General features: G+C 29.1%; 2 protein-coding genes across 2 annotated transcripts in view; both read right to left on the bottom strand.

The window, feature by feature from the left end:
* The window catches only part of LOC113386900, a 46,236-nt gene extending 31,957 nt beyond the window's left edge, over positions 1-14,279 (bottom strand). Inside the window, exon 1 of the mRNA XM_026624657.1 lies at positions 14,163-14,279. The gene's annotated coding sequence lies outside the window, so the exon portion shown is untranslated. The remainder of the gene's footprint in view (positions 1-14,162) is intronic.
* Positions 14,280-18,211: 3,932 nt separating this feature from the next.
* LOC113386449 (zinc finger protein 83-like) lies at positions 18,212-19,529 on the bottom strand. Its single transcript, XM_026624230.1, has one exon. It carries the CDS (start codon positions 19,511-19,513, stop codon positions 18,212-18,214), a length of 1,302 nt encoding a protein of 433 aa, XP_026480015.1. The 5' UTR covers positions 19,514-19,529.
* Between the last annotated feature and the right edge of the window lie 649 nt (positions 19,530-20,178).

The following is a 20,178-nucleotide window of genomic DNA, read 5'->3' as shown; positions in this document are numbered from 1 at the left end:
CCGACAGACATTGTCCAGTACCGACAGGTCTACAATGCAAAAGTTTCATTTTTTTAATATCCTATCATATACTTTTTAATATCCTAGTTGATGTCTTTGCCATTTATTTTACAATATCACTATAGTTTTTATCGTTCATTAAATCTTGAACATTTTCCTTGACAAACTCCAAAAAGATTTATCAGAATCCGAATAACCGTTAGGAAAAGTATCAAATCACACACCCGTACAGAAGAATTTTATATATAGATATATAGATATAAATTTATTTCTTCTTTAATTTATTTAATCATCCATGGAAAATATATAAAAAAATGTTTTTAATAATAAATAGTTTTTTTTTTTTTTAATTTTCATTTTCAATAGCAATCAGAATACATGACTATTCTATGAGCTATTTGGCTTATGTCATTCACTCACACACCATACACACACACTTTTAAACACCATATAAATTTATCGGATCAATATTACAATCATATTTAGAGAATCACTTCAATAAATGATTCAATTATTCTGTTCATATTAAAATAAATATGATCGCATGATTTCACAAACGATGACACAGATTTAGTGTCAAACACTGAAAAAAAAAGATCAAAAGTGTTCCATCAATTATAAAATCAATTACCGCAACGACCAACCTTTACCGATATATGGATTTGTTTATAAAAATCATCTTGTGTCAAATAATATAGACGATTTTTTTCTTGATCTTGATACAGATATCAAGATAATCGATCAAACTACACTTTTTCCAAATTTGGTCTTATTCGACTCAGAATGACTTGAAACTTCTCTTTTGTGAAGAAAAAAAGCAACATTTATTAAACTGAATTATATAATTTCATCCGCCAAACGAATATACAGTTGACTGTATCTTATATTATTTTAATTTCTTTTACATCTCAGCTGCTTTTTCGGCAATAACAATATGACATTACATTTCTCTTGGTATATTACATTCTAATTATCTATCTAGGCTCCTAATGTCAGTCAAATTCAAATTTCAAGTGAATTGACATCTTTAGCAGATGGCAGTTCAATGTCAAACATAGATAATTTTTGTAATTTTTGCCATTTATTTCTACAATATTACTTCAGTTTTATCGTTAAATTAAATCTTAAAAATTTTCTTTGACAAACTCCAAAAAGATTTATCAAAATCCGAATAACCGTTTATGAGAAGTATTAGTAAACTACTGAAAAAAATCAAGTGTTCCATCAATTATAAAATCATTTACCACGACGACAACCTTTACCGATATATGGATTTGTTTATAAAATCACCTTGTGTCAAATAATATAGACGATTTTTTCTTGATCTTGATACAGATATCAAGATAATCGATGGATTGAATCGATAATAATCGATATACTTCGGATTCGATAATTAAAATGCACAAAGTTTCATCTGCCAACATATACTGTTATTTATATCTTATATTATTTTAATTTTTGGCATTACATTACATTTAATTCTTGTATATTATATTCTAATATATCTAGGGCACATAATGTCAGCCAAATTCAAATTTCAAGTGAATTGACAGCTTTCGCAGTTGACAGTCCAACGTCAAACAATGATAAGTGTTTTTTTTGTAATTTTTGCCATATATTTCTACAATATTACTATAGTTTTAATCGTTCATTAAATCTTAAAAATTTCCCTTGACAAACTCTAAAAAGATTTATCAGAATCCGAATAACCGTTTAGGAAAAGTATCAAATCATACAGCCTGAGAGAGGAATTTTATGTATAAGATATCATCAGTGCTTGTTTTTTATTATATTTCACTTTATTACATTATAGTTTTTTACATCAATTATCTTTTCATCAATTAATCGCATAATTAAATCCTCAATTTGTTATCAATCAATCAATTAATATATTTTATGGCGATTGGTTATTTTAATTTTAATTTGCTCGCCGTAGGTCCCTTTTTAAAAAAAAACTATTAAAAAACCTTTTATTGTCAGTTTCATTAAATCTTAAAAATTTCCTTGACAAACTCCAAAAAGAATGATCAAAAATCCGCATAACCGTTTAGGAAAAGTATCAAATTATCTATTCAATTATTAAATAAAAGCTCAAAACAAAAATTACTAATCAATAACTAATTATTATAGTTATCAAGTAATTTTTTAAATTTGAATACTTTTCTATTTAGTGAAGCATTATTAAACTGAATTATATAATTTCATCTGCCATACATACTGTTGACTGTATCTTATATTATTTTAATTTCTGGCACTCTCAGCTGCTTTTTAGCAATAATAATGTAGACATTTACATTACATTTACATTCTGTATATGTTATTCTAATATTGCTAATAGGCTCATAATGTCAGCCAAATTCAAATTTCAAGTGATTGACATCTTTAGCAGATGGCAGGTTCAATGTCAACATAGATAATTTTGTAATTTTGGTCATTTATTTCTACAATATTACTTCAGTTTTATCGTTAAATTAAATCTTAAAAATTTCCTTTGACAAACTACAAAAGATTTATCAAAATCCGAATAACCGTTTAGGAGAAGTATTAGTAAACTACTGAAAAAATCAAGTGTTCCATCAATTATAAAATCAATTACCACGACGACAACCTTTACCGATATATGGATTTGTTTATAAAAATCACCTTGTGTCAAATAAAATAGACGATTTTTTTCTTGATCTTGATACAGATATCAAGATAATCGATCGATAATATCGAATCGATAATCGATATACTTCGGATTCGATAATTAAAATGCATAAAGTGAACCTTCGTCGTCGAAGACCGTGATTCCGTTGACTATTGACCGTGTGCGATTTTAAGAGAAAAAAAATTATAAAAAATATAAAATATATCGATTGATTGATTGATAACAACATTGAGGAATTTAATTATGCGATTAATTAGATGAAAAGATAATTGGTGTAAAAAACTGATAACGTAATAAAGTGAAATTTAATGAAAAACAAGCACCCATACATATCTTATATATAAGATTTTAAAAATTTCTTTGACAACTCTAAAAATTTATCAAAATCCGCATAACCGTTCAGAAAAAGTATCAACTCATACACCCGCAGAGAGGAATAAGATATATATGAAATTCTCTCTTCGGGTGTATGAGTTGATACTTCTCCTAAACGGTTATTCGGATTCTGATAAACCTTTTAAAGTTTGTCAAAGGAATTTTTTTAGATTTAATGAAACTGACAATCAAAAATGTTTTCAATTGCTTTTTAAAAAGGGATGCTACTGACGAGCAAATTAAATTAAAATAAATCAATTGCATAAAAAATATATCGATAGATTGATTGATAACAGCATTGAGGGATTTAATTATGCGATTATTAGATAAGATAATTGGTGTAAAAAACTGATAATAAAGTGAAATTTAATGAAAAACAAGCACCGATACATATCTTATATATAAAATTCCTCTCTTCGAGTGTATGAGTTGATACTTCTTCTGAAAGGTTATACGGATTTTGATAAATCTTTTTGGAGTTTGTCAAAGGAAATTTTAAGATTTAATGAACGATAAAACTATATATGCAGTAAACGGAGAGGAAAAAAGGGTATAACCTCTGATTTTTTTTACTGTGCTCCGAATTGAATGAAATTTTGGAATTAGGTCATCATCTTACCCTCAAGTTCAAAAGTGAAAAACAATTCGGGTTGCGCCATCACCCCCCGGGGGGATGACACCCCCCTCAATTGTGTAATTACATTTTTTCAAAATAACGTCGGAAATCGATAAAAGAACTAATTATAAAAGAAAAAAATGTCTTTTATAGTTTTTCAAAAAAACTAATACTTTTCAAGTTACTGGCCACTAAAGATTCATATTTTTTGGCGTTTTTCTTCTTCTTCGTTTTTTTGCAAATATCTCCTAAAATATACCTTCTAACGAAAATCATGTAATGAACAAAATAATGTCAATAAAAATCTTAATAAATCGGTATTACATAAGTGTTCTAGGAAAAAATATTAAGCAAGATTTGAAAGAGACAATTCGTTTTTTTATTTCGTTCAAGATTTAATTGTTGTATTTAAGCCATCTAGTGTCGAGGTTTTACATTTATGCATTTCGGTGGTGAAATTGGGTTTTATAGTGCTCAACATAAGCTTTAAAATGAGTGCTGTTACAAGTTTTTTGCGTGTAAAATGAGTAAGCTATCATGCAAAAAGAAGCATATACGATGGTTTTTTTCTTCTATCATGAGGTTTAATGAGCGCCGTTTTCACCAGAATTAAAGTAATTCACATTCCATCTAGAAATCACTTCATTATAGACCTTTCGATAGATTCTAGCAGATTCACTATTTTAGTACAAAACTATTTTCAGAAAACTCACGATTTTATAAAAACTTTTTTTTTCATTTTCATTTGCGCGGCCGCGCAGTCTTTAAACATCCATAACTCTGTCAATTTTCGTGTGAAAAAAAAAAAAAACAATATAAGCCAGAAAGATCCCTTTGATTTTAATCTATATGCTTTATACGTATCTTTTATTCTTTTGAGATATGTTGAAAATAATTTCGATTTTTAAAAAAAAAAATTGAAAAAAAAAGTTTTTATAAAAGCGTGAGTTTTCTGAAAATAATTCGTACTAAAGTAGTGAATCTACCAGAATCCATCAAGATGTCTATATTGAAGTGAATTCTAGATGGAATGTGAATTACTTTAATTCTGGTGGAAATGGCGCTCATTAAACCATATGATTTAAAAGAAAAAAACATCGTACATGCTTCTTATTTGCATGATAGCTCACTCATTTTACACGCAAAAAACTTGTAACAGCACTCATTTTAAAGCTTATGTTGAGCACTATAAAACCCAATTTCACCGAAATGCATAAAATGTAAAACCTCGACACTAGATGGCTTTAAATACAACAATTAAATCTTGAACGAAATAAAAAACGACTTTGCTCTTTCAAATCTTGCTTAATATTTTTCCTAGAACACTTTATGTAATACCGATTTATTAAGATTTTTATTGACATTATTTTGTTCATTACATGATTTTCGTTAGAAGGTATATTTTAGGAGATATTTGCAAAAAAACGAAGAAAAACGCCAAAAATATATGAATCTTTAGTGGCCAGTAACTTGAAAAGTATTAGTTTTTTTGAAAAACTATAAAAGACATTTTTTTCTTATAATTAGTTTTTTTATCGATTTTCGACGTTATTTTGATAAAATGTAATTACACAATTTAGAAGGGGGGTCATCCCCCCGGCGCGTGATAGCGCAACCCGAATTGTTTTCACTTTTAAACTTGAGGGTAAGAAGAACCTAATTCCAAAATTTCATTCAATTCGGAGCACAGTAGAAAAATTCAGACCCTAAACGCTCCGTTTACTGCACTAATAGTGATATTGTAGAAATAAATGGCAAAAATTACACAAAAAACCACTTATCATTGAAAACATTAGAACTGTCATGTGCTAGAAATGTCAATTCACTTGAAATTGAATTTAGCTGATATTATGAGCCTAGATAATATTAGAATGTAATATACAAGAAAAATGTAATGTCTACATTATTATTGCCGAAAAGCAGCTGAGATGTGAAGGAAATTAAAATAATAATAAAATACAGTCAACAGTACATGTATGGCAGACGAAATTATATAATTCAGTTTAATAAATGTTTCACTAAATAGAAAAGTATTCAAAATTAAAAAAAAACGACTTGATAACTATAATTTAATCTAGTTATTTATTAGTAAGTTATTGTTTTGAGCTTTTATTTAATAATTGAATAGATGATTTGATACTTCTTCTAAACGGTTATTCGGATTTTGATAAATCTTTTTGGAGTTTGTCAAAGGAAATTTTTAAGGTTTAATGAAAACTGACAATCAAAAATGTTTTTAATTGTTTTTTAACTGACGAGCAAATTAAATGAGCTAGAAAATTAAAAAAGGACTCTACTGGCAAGCAAACTTCTTTTTAATTTTCAAAAAAGGACTCTACTGACGAGCAAAATGTTTTTTTTATATATATGATTTATTGCTTTATAAGCTAGTACATTAGCTATTACGAGCAAAATGTTAAAAATTATTTCAAAACAAGGATTCTATTGACGCGCGCAAAACATGAATCAAAATTTTCGTAAAAAATTACTCTATTGACGTACATTATTTTTTAAAAAAAATAGAAAGTACTCTACTGACAGTTAAAAATATAGTTAAAGAGGTTTATGAAAGAGATTCTACTGACAAGCAACATTATTAAAAAAATTCAAAAAGGATTCTACCGACGAGCAAACTTTAATTTTAATATAGAAGATAGAAAAGGGACTCTACTTTTTTTTTTATTAACTCTTTTATTTACAACTGTCCAGTATAGGAGATTCAGTAAATTTAATGGATTTACAATAGTCCGCCGAATAGGTACATTGTATACTACAGGGACTCTACTAACGAGCAAATTAAATTAATTTTAGAAAAAATAGAAACAAGTGACTCTACTGACGAGCAAATTACTTTTTTAATACGATTACGATTTTAATTTAGGAAGGGATTCTACTGACGAGCAAAATTTCTCATTATTATACGTAAAACGTACTAAATTTTATCTAGTTTCTGCTAAGTTAACTTAAAAAAAGTATCCTGATAGAAATTTTCAAGATATTTAAAAAAAATATAGAAAAATATCCTGCATCCATATATGACAATTAAACGATATGACCTCATCGAATGGCTTTAAATGTTTAAAATCGGTCCAGCCGTTTTTGAGAAAACGTCGATTTATTATATACACATATATATATATATATATATATATATATATATATATATATATTAGGTTGTCAAATATCTCCCTTCCGCTTTTTTGCTCTTGGTTATAATACAAAAAGGCGGAAAGGAGATATTTGACAACCTATTATATATATATATATATATATATACATATATATAAGTATAAGTTATAAATAACAAACAGTATTAATTATAAATTACACATACGACATGGTCACCATATGTCGCCAAGGAATTAAATCATTATGGTGCAATCATCAATATGTTTCGCTATCCAATAAATAAGTTTTGATTTCGAATAAAGTTACAAAATGTCCTCTTACTCGAATAAATAAGCAATCGATCGATATAGTGAATAGCTAATTTAATAGTTTATAGCTGTTTTCCTAATAATTATAAATAATTCAAGTCGCCTGCAGTCGACTCGACTTGCTTGCTTGCAACTTGTTTTATTAATCGGATAGTTTTTTTTTATTTAATAGTCAATGAAGGTAAAGGTGGTAAATAAATTAGTATGAAATGAAAAACAGACAAATGTTATGGCAAGGCCATGTTACATGCATAATGCTACTGAATCATACTGAATACTGTCAAAATGTCATGTATTTGCTGTTCATTCAGTCAGTTTTACACGTAAACTGCAACGTCACTCGTATGTTATGAACACGAATCAAAAATATCCTGTTATCTGTAAGATAGTTTTTTTGACATTTGTGCGGTTTCTAGGTTAGATTTTTTATAGACAACCTGAGAAATACGTCTCATTGCACAGCAACCACTATTTGTTATTTTGAGAACAAATTTGTATGTTTTTTTTACAAATTTTGATTTGTCTACAAAATTTCTTTCTCTCAGTGTGATCAATCAAAATTAAAAATCAAAATCTCTCACCCAACTTTGCAATAATTAAGAAAAAATAAATTTGTATATCTTGCAAATATCGTTAAAGTTTTTTTTCATTGGTGGACTTTTGCCATCACTGTTTTAATCAAATGTGCAATTTGCATATGAGATATTTGTACATTTATGAGTTCAGACAACTCTTAGATAGAATCTAGTAATGCATTTATATCAAGTAATTTAATAAAAAAAATGACAGTAACGCCTCTGCAAAATAATAAATATTTTGTATTTGTATTTTTTGTATCGATTTTTTTCTAAAAATAAAATTTGATTTTTATAAATGTTTAGAAATATTTTGGATTTAATGTGAAATATTACTCACAAAATAATTTAATTATTTATTTTGAAAATTTATTCGGAAAGTTTTCCGTTTTATTGAGAGTGATAAAATTTTCTTAAAAATGTTTTGATACATTACGTATAAATACATCCAAGTTTGATAACTTGGAAAAAAATCCTTATTTCTGGAAATCATTTTTTCAAATGCAACAATTGGAAAAGTTTCAAAAACAATCTTAATTTGTTCTTTTTTTCTTTTATGAAAAATAGCAAAAATCACAAAAACCAGAAATATGCCACAAATCGAAAAAAGCAAACATTAAAAATACCAAAAATTAAAAGAATGTTTTAATTTATTAAAATTTCAAATTATAAAATAAATGGAAAAAATAAAAAAAACGTGAATATGCCAAAAATTAAAAAAAAAACAAGAACGAAATATGCCAAAAATTAGAAAAATTTCTATCAGGTAAAATTTCAAATTATTTTAGAATAATAGAAAAAATACAAAAAGAGGAAATATGTCAAAAATTAAGAAAAAAAATTGAACCCAAAAAAAAACCCAAAAAAATGAAAAATAAATGTAAAATTTTAAATTTTTAGTAGAAAACATCCAAAAAATTAGAAGTATGTCAACAAATTAGGAAAAAAACAAGCATTTAAAAATACCAAGAATTGAAATAATATCCTAATTTGATAAAATATCAGATTATTTAAAAAAATAGAAAATCCGGAAAATGCAAATTAAAATAAAAACAAGAACAGAAAAATACCAAAAATTCAAAAAATATCTTAATTTGGTTTATTTCAAATTAATTTCAGATTACTTAAAATATAGAAAAAATCCAAAAACAGGATATATGTCAATTTTGGAGAAAAACCAAATAATAAAAAATACCAAAAATTAGAAAAATTTCTTAAATTTGGTAAAATTTGAATTTTTTAAAAGAATGGCAAGAATCCAAAACACAAGCAGAAAGTTTTTTATATCATTCAAATCGGATGATCCGTTTTCTGCACTCTTTGCTCTTTATCTCCGTAACTGCTGGACCTACCTTTGCCAAAAACTAATCAGCACATCTCCCTATCAATAGGGATCGAATGCTTTTTAAACCATTCAAATCGGTTGATCCGTGCGCCCGAAAACGTCGAAGAAAAATTGTCTCCACACACACACATTCATTTTTTCTGAGGTATGCCAAAATGTTCAGAAAACTCTAAAACGTAAAGATATATAAAAAAATTCATTTTAGAGTTTTTTGCGATTACTATAACTTACCTTACGGGAAGTTAAAAATAAATTGGTCGAAAAATTAAAAAATAAGTCTTAACCCTTGCATCTATAAAATTTTATATGTAGATATAAATTCCTATATAAATTAGCCAATGTAAAGCACTCCGACGAATGCAGTTTTTCCAACAAGTTCTGTCGAGGTCTCCGGGGGCCCCCTACGTGTCTCCTGTCACGTAGGCGATGTCGACACGCCTACCTAATCGACAATTTATTTATTCGATATATATATATATATATACATCGAAACTATACAGTAGTTAGTGGCTGCTACTATCGAAGACAGGATATCGCACCTCTTTGGCCATGAGCATAATAGTACGAGAGCTGGGGGAGACGAAAGATATTCGGTGGAGAATTAAGTCGTACGGATGTTTTATGATTGTCCTTCCCAGCGCCCGCATTATCGCCTCTATTAATTGAAACGTCCAACACGAATGAATGCAATCGAATGTACATAACTGCATTCGGATATGTTTCCTTAATTCGAGACTTAATCGACTGAATAAATGCAGTTTGTGCAATTTATAAAATTGCATATTCAATATTAATTGGTTAATAATTCCGAATCGGAAAACAAGATTTTGTAGACTTAATAGGAGTCAATGTTTTCCTGGTGCTTTAGGACAAGTTGCAAAATCTCACATGAGCTCCGCCGTGACTTAGTGGTTAGAGCTAAGGGCTTCCGATCAGTTTGATTCCCTCCACGGACTGCCTGATATCAAGCAGAAGTAACATCGCTTTGGGAATATAGATAGTAATATGTTCCCAAGAAAAATATATAAAATTATTATGTTTTACCTCATGACAGGATTGTAAGTTATCGAATGAATTACGTCACTTTGTTACATACAATTTAATTCCAAACGTAATAAATAATCCGTGCGATTTATGTTCTAATGTCGAGTTAATTATTAAACAATTGTTTATTTATTTATTCGGTGGCATTGGCGACATTCACTTGTGATAATAAATAATTCAAGCGAATTATTTAATTAGAAACAGACAGACGAACAGACGGGCAATGTCGTCACTGAACATTGAAGTTTTTTTGCGATGATGATGGCAGGTGATGCAATTAGAAACGTTTGTTGCATACTTAGAATTCAAGATATGACGACAAAAAAATTAAAATCTCGCTGGTTCCGGATTCGATCAAAATCTAGGCCAGCTTGATAGCAAGCGGTATGGTATCAAATTTCCAGCGCGTGTTAATATTATTAACTTTCCGTAGGGCAAGTTATTGTAATCGTCCAAAAATCTAAATTGAAAATTTTTACATTTACATTTCTTCACGTTTTGAAGGTTTCTGAACATTTTGGCATACCCCAGAAAAAATGGATGTGTGGTGTATGTGTGCGGCTATAATTTTTCGTCAACGTTTTCAGGAGTACTGCTCCACCGAATCGAATGATTCATTTACCATTAGATTCCTATTGATAAGGAGATGTGCTGATTAGTTTTTGGCAAATGCAGGTCCAGCCGTTTCGAAATACAAGAAGAAGGCAAGGAGTACAAAAAATGGATATCGTGTTTTTGAAAGATCGTAGTATTCGATTTGAATCAAAGATCCGGGAATAACGAAGAAGGTCTAGGAATATATAATCCTAGAGATTGAAAATGTAAGGAAGGAAAAGTAAGTAACATTTTTCAAAGTCCGGAAATTTGCAGTTGAAGGATTAAAAAATTTCCGGATATTAGAAAAAAGTTCCTGGCATTAGAATAAGATCAAAGAATTGCAATGGTCCGGGTAATTAAAAAATCTAGGAATTGGAAAAGTCTAAAAATTTGAAAATGTGAAATTTTCCAAAGACTGGAAATTTAAAAAGCTCGGGAATTAAAAAAGTCGACGGATTAAAAAAATTTAGAAATTAGAAGAAAGATCCTAGTAATGAAAGTAAGATCCGGAAATTAGTAGAAAAATCCGAGAAGTACAAAAGTGCGGATAATTAAAAAATTTAGAAATTGGAAAAGTCCGAAAATGTGAAAATGTGAAATTTTGCAAAGTCCGGATAACTTAAAGAGTCCGGAAAATTTAAAAATCCGCGAATCAAAAAAAAGTCCGAGAAATAAAAGAAAGGTCCGAAAATTAGAATTGAAAATTTTTTACAATCCGGGAATTTGAAAAACCCGGAAATTAGGAGAAAGTTCCTTGGATTAGAAGAAAATTCCGGGAATTAGAAAGGTCTAGAATTTAAAAAATCTTGGCATTAGAAAAGTCCGGAAATTTAAAAATGTAAAATTTTTCAAAGTCCGGAAAGTTGAAGACGAGGTATTAAAAAATCCGGAAATTAGAAGAAAGGTACGGGAATTCAAAAAATCTGTGAATTTAAAAAATCTAGATTTAGAAAAGTCCGGAAATTTAAAAATGTAAAATTTTTCGAAGCCCGAAATATAGAAGAAAGGTACGGTAATTAAAAAGGGCTGGAAATTTTAAAAATCCGTGAATTTGAAAATTCCGGAAATTTGGAAAATCAAGGTATTAAAAATGCAGAAATTAGGAGAAAAGTCTAGGAATTAGAAGAAAAGTCCGGGAATAAGAAAGGTCTAACATTTCAAAAATCTAGGTATTTTAAAAAAACGTTAAATTTTTCAAAATCCGGAAATTATAAGAAAATTAAAAGAATGGTCTGAGAATTAAACGAAAGTTCTGGGAATTAAAAATAAAATCTGGAAATTTTAAAAAGCTATGAGTTAAAAAAGTGCGGAACTTTTTTAGAAATACGAAATTTTGCAAATTCCGAGAATCCGAAAACCCCGGAAATTACAAAGGTCCTTGAAATTAGAAGAAAAATCCAAGAATTAGAAGAAACATTAGCAAATTACAAAGGTCCGGGAAAATAAAAATCCGGTTCTTTCTAACTCAGCTTAGCTCAGCAGTTTTGTTTATTTGCCTTTTATGTAAAAAGCCTGTATATTTCGTCTATAAAATAGGAATAAAAAAAATAACTGAATTCATAATAATATATTTGAAAGCATTTAAAATCCCTCGAATATTTCATTACGGTACGGAAAGTTCCAGCAATTTACCATAAGGCACGATGCCATACATCACTAGTTATTTATCTACTATCGATTTATTATCATTATTGAGTAATTATCAACGTTCGTCTAAATTTTTCGCCAATGACCAAATTTTTTTTATTATTTAATTGCATATTCATAAATTCGAAGAGAATTTCGAGTTTCTCGCCTAATTATAATTTACGCAAATATTTTGCGGCGGCTTTCTCAAAATTTCGATTGTACAAGACCTTGATCGGCTTAAAATCGACATATATGATTATATATATATATATATATATATATATATATAATAACGATTTTATTTTGTCGCTTGCATAGCGTAGTCCAGGAGGCTACGACACTAAATCTGGTTTATTTTCTGGATATTTTGGGGACAAACCTTAGTATTTGGATTCTGTTCAAAAAGACCTTTCAAACGATACCCCACATACCATAAAAGATACAATTTAAAAATTTTTGAAGTAAAACTTCTTTAGACTCTCATCTGCTACAAAGGGTACATTTTGAGAAACTCTTCATAGTAAATAATAGACTAAATAATGTTTAAAAACTAACTAGTGGTGTATGGCATCGTGCCTTAAGACAAATTGCTGGAACTTCCCGTTCCAACAATTATTTTTTTTTTAAAGATTAACATTTTTGAAAAAAAATTACTCCGAAATATTAAATTTTTGAGAAACTATACATTTTTGACAAAAATTTACTTTTTTTGAAAAAAAGACTTTTTGAAGGAAAGTGTATTTTGTAATATTTTGAGAATTTTGAACTTTTTTTCAAAGCAATCGTACTGCTTTAACTGCATAGAGACAAAATATCGAAGCGCGTAAGCGCCGCGTCGCATTCTAACGGATAAACATTGATACGGAACCCATAGGAATGTAAACAAAATTTATACTCATTGTTAAAATCTCCATAAAATATCTGATAATTTGATGTGCATATGTCTAATGAACATTTTTGACCGCCAAATGGCATTTTTTTTTACTTTTTCAATTAGATCTCCGAAACCGCTAGACCTGCCTTCATAAAAATTTGATCAATTCTTTATCTTGTCAATACAAGTGAAATGTTTTTTGAATTATTAAAATCGGACGTTCCGTTCTCTTAAAAACTGAGTTACAGTTTTCGGCACTTTTTGCCCCGTATCTTCGGAACGGCTAGACCTGCCTTTGCCAAAAACTAGTCAGCACGTCTCCTTATCAATACGAATCGAATGTTTTTTGAATTATTCAAATCGATTGATCGGTGTTCCCGAAATCGTCGACAGAAAAATTTGTATCCGCACACACACACATCGATTTGGTTTCTGAGTTACGCCATTTAAAAATGTTCAGAAACCTTCAGAACGTCGAGAAATGCAAAAATTTTCATTTTCGATATTTTTGCGATTGCTATAACTACCCTACGGGAAGTTAAAAACTAAAAATAGTATAACAATTTGTCATTGAAAAAAAAAGTTAGGTGCAAGTGGCATTTTGCATTAGTCAATAATACTGAATCGACATAATCAATATACTATTATTATTAATATATTTATTAACAATTTAAACTATAGCACTTGCTGTTCATGTTATTTAGTGTTTTTATCAATTTTCTAGACATTTTCCATTTCCCTTTGTCAACTGTCAAATTAAATTGAAACTATATATATATATATATATATATATATATATATATAATATATATATATATGCAAACAATATTATATTATGATAGTATAATGATATTCCCAGAATAGGTGTATACAATTTGTATCTTTATATAAAAATCAATGTACGTATTTAAGTCAAATAAAGCAAATTTTCAAATTAATTAAAATTACTTGTGACCATAACCTCAATTCTATCCCCAAACAATTACAAATTATAAAAGGACAACCTTGATAATCACTTACCTTTACAACAAATCCCTTCAATCTCCATTAATCCGACACAAATTACTTTACACAAACACTAGATTAGATTTATTATTAATAATTTAACAATAACAAAAAGTATTTCTTAACATGACGTTAAAATGTTTTAATTTAAATGGCGGCCGAACTTTATGAAGTTCGTGTTGACCAATGAGATGACGACTCGAGATTTCTAGGAAAGGAAAATATCATGGCGCCAAATTCAAAATTTGAAATAGTATAAAATGAACTTTTCGAAACGTGGAGTAATTGATTTAGTTAACCGATGATTTATATATTTAGATGATATTAGTCAACTGTTTATTTCAAAATTTATCTTACATCCATACGTTTCGACTATAATCCTAGCCTTTATTCAGTGGAAACTAAAAATAAAATTTAAAAATTAAAAACTATTGAATTGGAGTAAAAATAAAAAATAAAAAGAGTAAATAATACTTACAATTAGTTAATCTTAGTGTTAAATTGGAATAAATTAATAATCCATGGTATCAGGATATGGTAGTGTACTACACTATGTAATTTAAAAATTAAACTTGAAATTAAACACGAAAGGTGCGTCCTGGAGAGCCCTTTGGTTTAGCGATTGTGTACTAGAATGCTTGTTTATCTATGCTTGGCTCATCGTCAGTGCAAGTTTCTATAAAATCTTCTCTAACTCAAATTTTTGTTCCAACACATCTTGATTTTAGTATATAGTTTCATAGTAGACATATTTAAGTATAATGTGTTAAAATTTTAATGCCCTTGTACAAACGGTGCGTCCTGGAGAGCTCGTTGATTTAGTGTTTAGAGTGTTCGACTTATTGTCAGTACAAGTTTCAATAAAATCTTCTCTAACTCAAATTTTTGTTCCAACACATCTTGATTTTAGTATATGGTTTCAAAGTATACATATTTACGTATTATATGTTGAAATTTTAAGTTGGTTGTACAAACGGTGCGTCCTGCAGAGCTCCTTGGTTTAGTGATTGTGTACTAGAATGCAAGGCAAATTGTCAGGGTAAGTTTCCACAAAATCTTCTGTAACTCAAATTTTTATTTCAAGATATACAGATTTTAGTATATGATTTCATAGTAGGCATATTTAGATATGATGTGTTAAAATTTCAATGTCCTTGTACAAACGGTGCGTCCTGGAGAGCTCGTTGGAAAAGTAATTGTGTACTAGAATGTATAATTCAAATTTTTTTTCTGATAACTCTTTGGACCCTGAGCAAGGGTTTATAAAAACCTCTATAACTCAAATTTTTGTTCCAAAATATTCAAATGTTAGTATATGGTTTCATAGTAGACATATTTAAGTATGATTTGTCCTCCGGTAAATTAATTTAAATGTGTTTGTGTGTCTAATTAATTAATTTATCGTCGATAATCCGAATTCGCGCCGCCCGACTGGACGTCACGTTCTAATTAACTCGACGACTTCTGATGTCGATGTCGATGGCGATGAGCACCACCAAAGTTGACCAATTCGACCCTGAAAACTCGACATGACGAAGATAATAAAATTATTAATGTTGTTAAGTAGCTGATTGGGAAATACATACAATTTGCCCGAGCTGAAAGCAAAAGACGACGGCGGAAATTCTTGTAAGGTCAAAAAATCACTTATTTTGAAAAAATTCTAGGGAAGGCAATAAATATTTAATTGAAACGAAACTTTCAGATATTATTGTTATATATTTGAACATTCTTCTCGATTTTTTTCGTTAAAATATATGTCATAATATGCCGGGTACAAGCATTTTGCCGATGCGCCACGAACGTACAAGCGGAAAAGATGCAGGTCACTATTTCCATCCGGAGCAAAAAAATCAAAACAAATTTTACCTTTTGTTTTACGACCTTGAAATTTCAATATATCCCACCTAAATATGTCTACTTTGAAGGCATATACTAAAATCGAGATGTGTTAGAACAAAAATTTGAGTTATAAAAGATTTTATAGAAACTTGCACTGACAATGAGTCGTACATTCTAGTATACAATCACTAAATCAACGAGCTCTCCAGGACGTACCGTTTGTACAATGATCTTGAAATTTTAACATATCATACCTAAGTAAATATGCCTACTATAAAATCTTATTCTAAAATCGAGATGTGTTGGAACAAAAATTTGAGTTACAGAGGTTTTTCTACACCCTTGCTCAGGGTTCAAGGAGTTATGAAAGAAAGATTTTATAAGAACTTGCACTGAGTCATACATTCTAGTACATAGTCACTTTTTCAAGGGGCTCTCCAGGACGCACCGTTTGTACAAGAACATTGAAATTTTAACACATCATACTTAAATATATCTACTATGAAAGCATATACTAAAATAAAGATGTGTTAGAACAAAAATTTGAGTTACAAAAGATTTTGTAGAAACTTGCGCCGACGATCCTAGTCATATATTCTTATAGAATCACTAAATCAATGAGCTCTGCAGGACGCATCGTTTGTATAACGACTTTGAAATTTCAATATGTAATACTTAGATACGCATACTTTGAAACCTAATTCTAAAATCAAGATGACTTGGAACAAAAATTTGAGTTACAGAAGATTTTATCAAAACTTGCACCGACAAATAGTCATACATTCTAGTATAGGGTATGCCATCTAACAATTTTCATTTTCATTTTCATTTTTTTTTCAATGGTCAGCCGAGGCTTTTTTTCTTCATTTTTGAATTAAATTATTAACTGAATTAATTTCATTATTAACTGAAAGGATTGTACTTTCAAAATAGAAAAAGAAATTTTAGAAAATATTCAGTAGTTTGTAAAAAAAATTAAGGTAATTGGCGGACCCTATACAAAATCACTTTTTTAAAGGGCTCTCCAGGACGCAACCATTTGTACAACGACCTTGAAATTTTAACATATCATACTTAAATATATCTACTATAAAACCCTATACTAAAATCGAGATGTGTTGGAACAAAAATTTGAGCTATAGAGGTTTTTATAAACACTTGCTCAGGGTCCAAAGAGCTATGAAAGAATGGACTTATAAGAACTTGCTATACATTCTATTACACAATTACTAAAAAAGGGGCTCTCCAGGACGCACCGTTTGTATGACACCTTTAAATTTCAACATGTCATACCTAAATATGTCTACTTTGAAAGCATATACTAAAATCAAGATGTCTTGGAACAAAAATTTGAGTTACAGAAGATTTTATAGAAACTTGCACTGACAATGAGTCCTACATCATAGAAGAGAATCATTAAATCAAGGAGCTCTCCAGGACGCACCGTTTGTACAAGGACATTGAAATTTTAACATATCATACTTAAACATGTCTACTATGATGAAACCATATACTAACATTTGAATATTTTGGAACAAAATTTTGAGTTATAGAGGTTTTTAGAAACACTTGCTCAGGTCCAAGAAGTTATCAAAGAAAGATTTTATAAGAACTTGCTATACATTTTAGTACATAGTCAATTTTTCAAAGGGCTCTCCAGGACGCACCGTTTGTACAACAATCTTAAAATTTCAACATGTCATACTTAGATATGTCTACTATTAAACCATAAAAAAATCGAGACGTGTTGGAATAAAAATTTGATATACAGAAGATTTTATAGAGACTTGCAGTGACAATGAGTCGTACATTTTATTATACAATCATTAAATCAAGGGGCTCTCCAGGACGCACCGTTTGTACAAGGAAATTAAAATTTTACCATATCATACCTAAATATGTCTATTTTGAAAGCATATACAAAAATCCAAATATGTTGGAACAAAAAGTTAGGTTACAGAAAATTTTATAGAAACTTATATTTTCTAGTACACTTAATTAGTAGGTAATATAATTGTTTACTGTTCTCATATAAAAAAGTCTATTCTCTTCACTAAAACACCTGAAAGACAACTGTCTTTGACATCATAATATTTAATATTTATAATAAATAATAATCTGATATGAATACTTCTTTATTATTTTATTTATCAAACCTTATATGAAAAAATTAAATGATGCATGTAAGTACTTTTAACACATCGGTATATATTACATTTTATTCACTTGCAATTGTGCCTCTTCAAATGGTGCGATTGCTTAAATTTCTTATTGCATATATCGCATTCATAAGGGTACTTATTACTGTGTACCAGCAAGTGTCTTTTCAAAACACACCTATGTCTAAAAGCCATTCCGCATATGCTGCATTTGTGGGGGCGCTCACCAGAATGAATCAGCATATGACTTTTCAAAGAACCTGATTGTGTGAATGTCATGTTGCATATCGTGCATTGATGGGGGCTCACACCGCTGTGAATCAGCAAATGTTTTTTCAGACTATTCAATTGAATGAAAGTCTTATTGCATATCGTGCATTCACGGGATTCTCTACTGTGAATGGACAAATGTTTTCTCAGGTTAGATCGATATGTGAATGTCTTGTTGCATATTGTGCATTCGTGAGGGCGTATTTGATTGTGAATAAGCAAATGGCTTTTTAGATTACTTCGTTGTGTGAATGTGTTGTTGCATATTGTACATTTATAGGGTCGTACTCCACTGTGAATTAACATGTGAGACTTAAAATGACATAAATATGTAAATGTTTTATTGCATATATTGCAATGATTCATTCCACTGTGAATTAGTAAATGTTTTTTCAGACTAGTTAATTGTAAAAAAGTCTTATTGCATATTGTGCATTCATGGGACTCCCTACTGTGAACTGGCAAATGTTTTTTTAGGTTACTTAAATATTTGAATGTCTTGTTGCATATTGTGCATTTGTGTGGACGTACTTTATTGTGAATAAGGTAATGGCTTTTTAGATTACTTAATTGTGTGAATGTCTTGTTGCATATTGTGCATTCATAGGGTCGTACTCCACTGTGAATCAACATGTGAGAGTTAAAATTACTTAAATATGTAAATATTTTGTTGCATATATCGCATTTAAGTTCAGAACGTTCTTCAGAATGTATTGTTGTCATATGTCTAGTCAAACCTTTTGATCCCTTGCATGTCTTGTGACAAATTTTGCACGTGAAAGGACTTTCTTTGTTAGGCAGACGTTCAATCACAACTAAACATTCTTTTAGACCAAACAATTTTGGGAATGATCCATTAGAAATGTCATAATCGATTAGCTCTTGTTTGACTTCTTTTTCAATGGTCACTTCAGACTTTATGAATCTTTCTAAACATATTCCATCACCTTCAATATTAGAACATGATTCATATTTAATAATACCATTGTCGAGGATATCTAATTTATCCTCAACTTCAAATTCTTCTGAATATTCTGGTGGTTCTGTTTTGATTACCTGATTTTCATTCATGGACACAATTGTTTTTACTGACATTTTAAAATTATTTTATTATTAAATAGTTAAATTAGGTCTAATCGTCAAACTCTTTCGACGTGTACAACTAAATTATTATAATAATTTATTTATTTATTATTTATTTGTCCAACGGTTTGAATTATTATTTGACATTTGAGGCATAGAGCACATTTCTGGAAAGATAAGACATTTTTGCTTTGATAGTTTTTACAAATGGCGCGTTAATTCAAAATCATTATAGTTGTCTATGTCTCACTCTCAACAAATGTTTTTATTATTAAATAAACTAATAATAATAAATATCATCTAAGACAATTACTAGTGGTGTATGGCATCGTGCCTTAAGGCAAATTGCTGGTACTTTTCGTACCAGAATTAAATATTCGAGAAAAACAAATAATAACAATAACTAATCAATGATTAATTACAATTATTTTAAATACTTTCAAAGACAAAATTTATATTACTATATATTTATTTGCTCATATAATACATAGTGACGATTTTATCGCTCAAAACACTTAAAAATGTTTACATTAACAAGAGATGCCGAATGAATTCATCTGAGGATATATTTCTTACGATTAGAATAACGCATATAAAATATTACATACATTTGTAACTATGATTTGAACTCTGAAAACTTTGATTACTTGAAATGTTTACATTAACAAGAGATGCCG

Source organism: Ctenocephalides felis, unplaced genomic scaffold (genome assembly GCF_003426905.1).
Source record: "Ctenocephalides felis isolate EL2017-DRISC unplaced genomic scaffold, ASM342690v1 CF-g0.4_SCAFFOLD_03571, whole genome shotgun sequence".
Lineage (NCBI taxonomy): Eukaryota > Metazoa > Arthropoda > Insecta > Siphonaptera > Pulicidae > Ctenocephalides > Ctenocephalides felis.
This window is presented reverse-complemented; position numbering and strand designations above follow the sequence as displayed.

Excerpts from the sequence above, each read along its gene's own strand:
- LOC113386449 (XM_026624230.1), bottom strand. The coding sequence starts at position 19,513 with ATGTCAGTAAAAACAATTGTGTCCATGAATGAAAATCAGGTAATCAAA.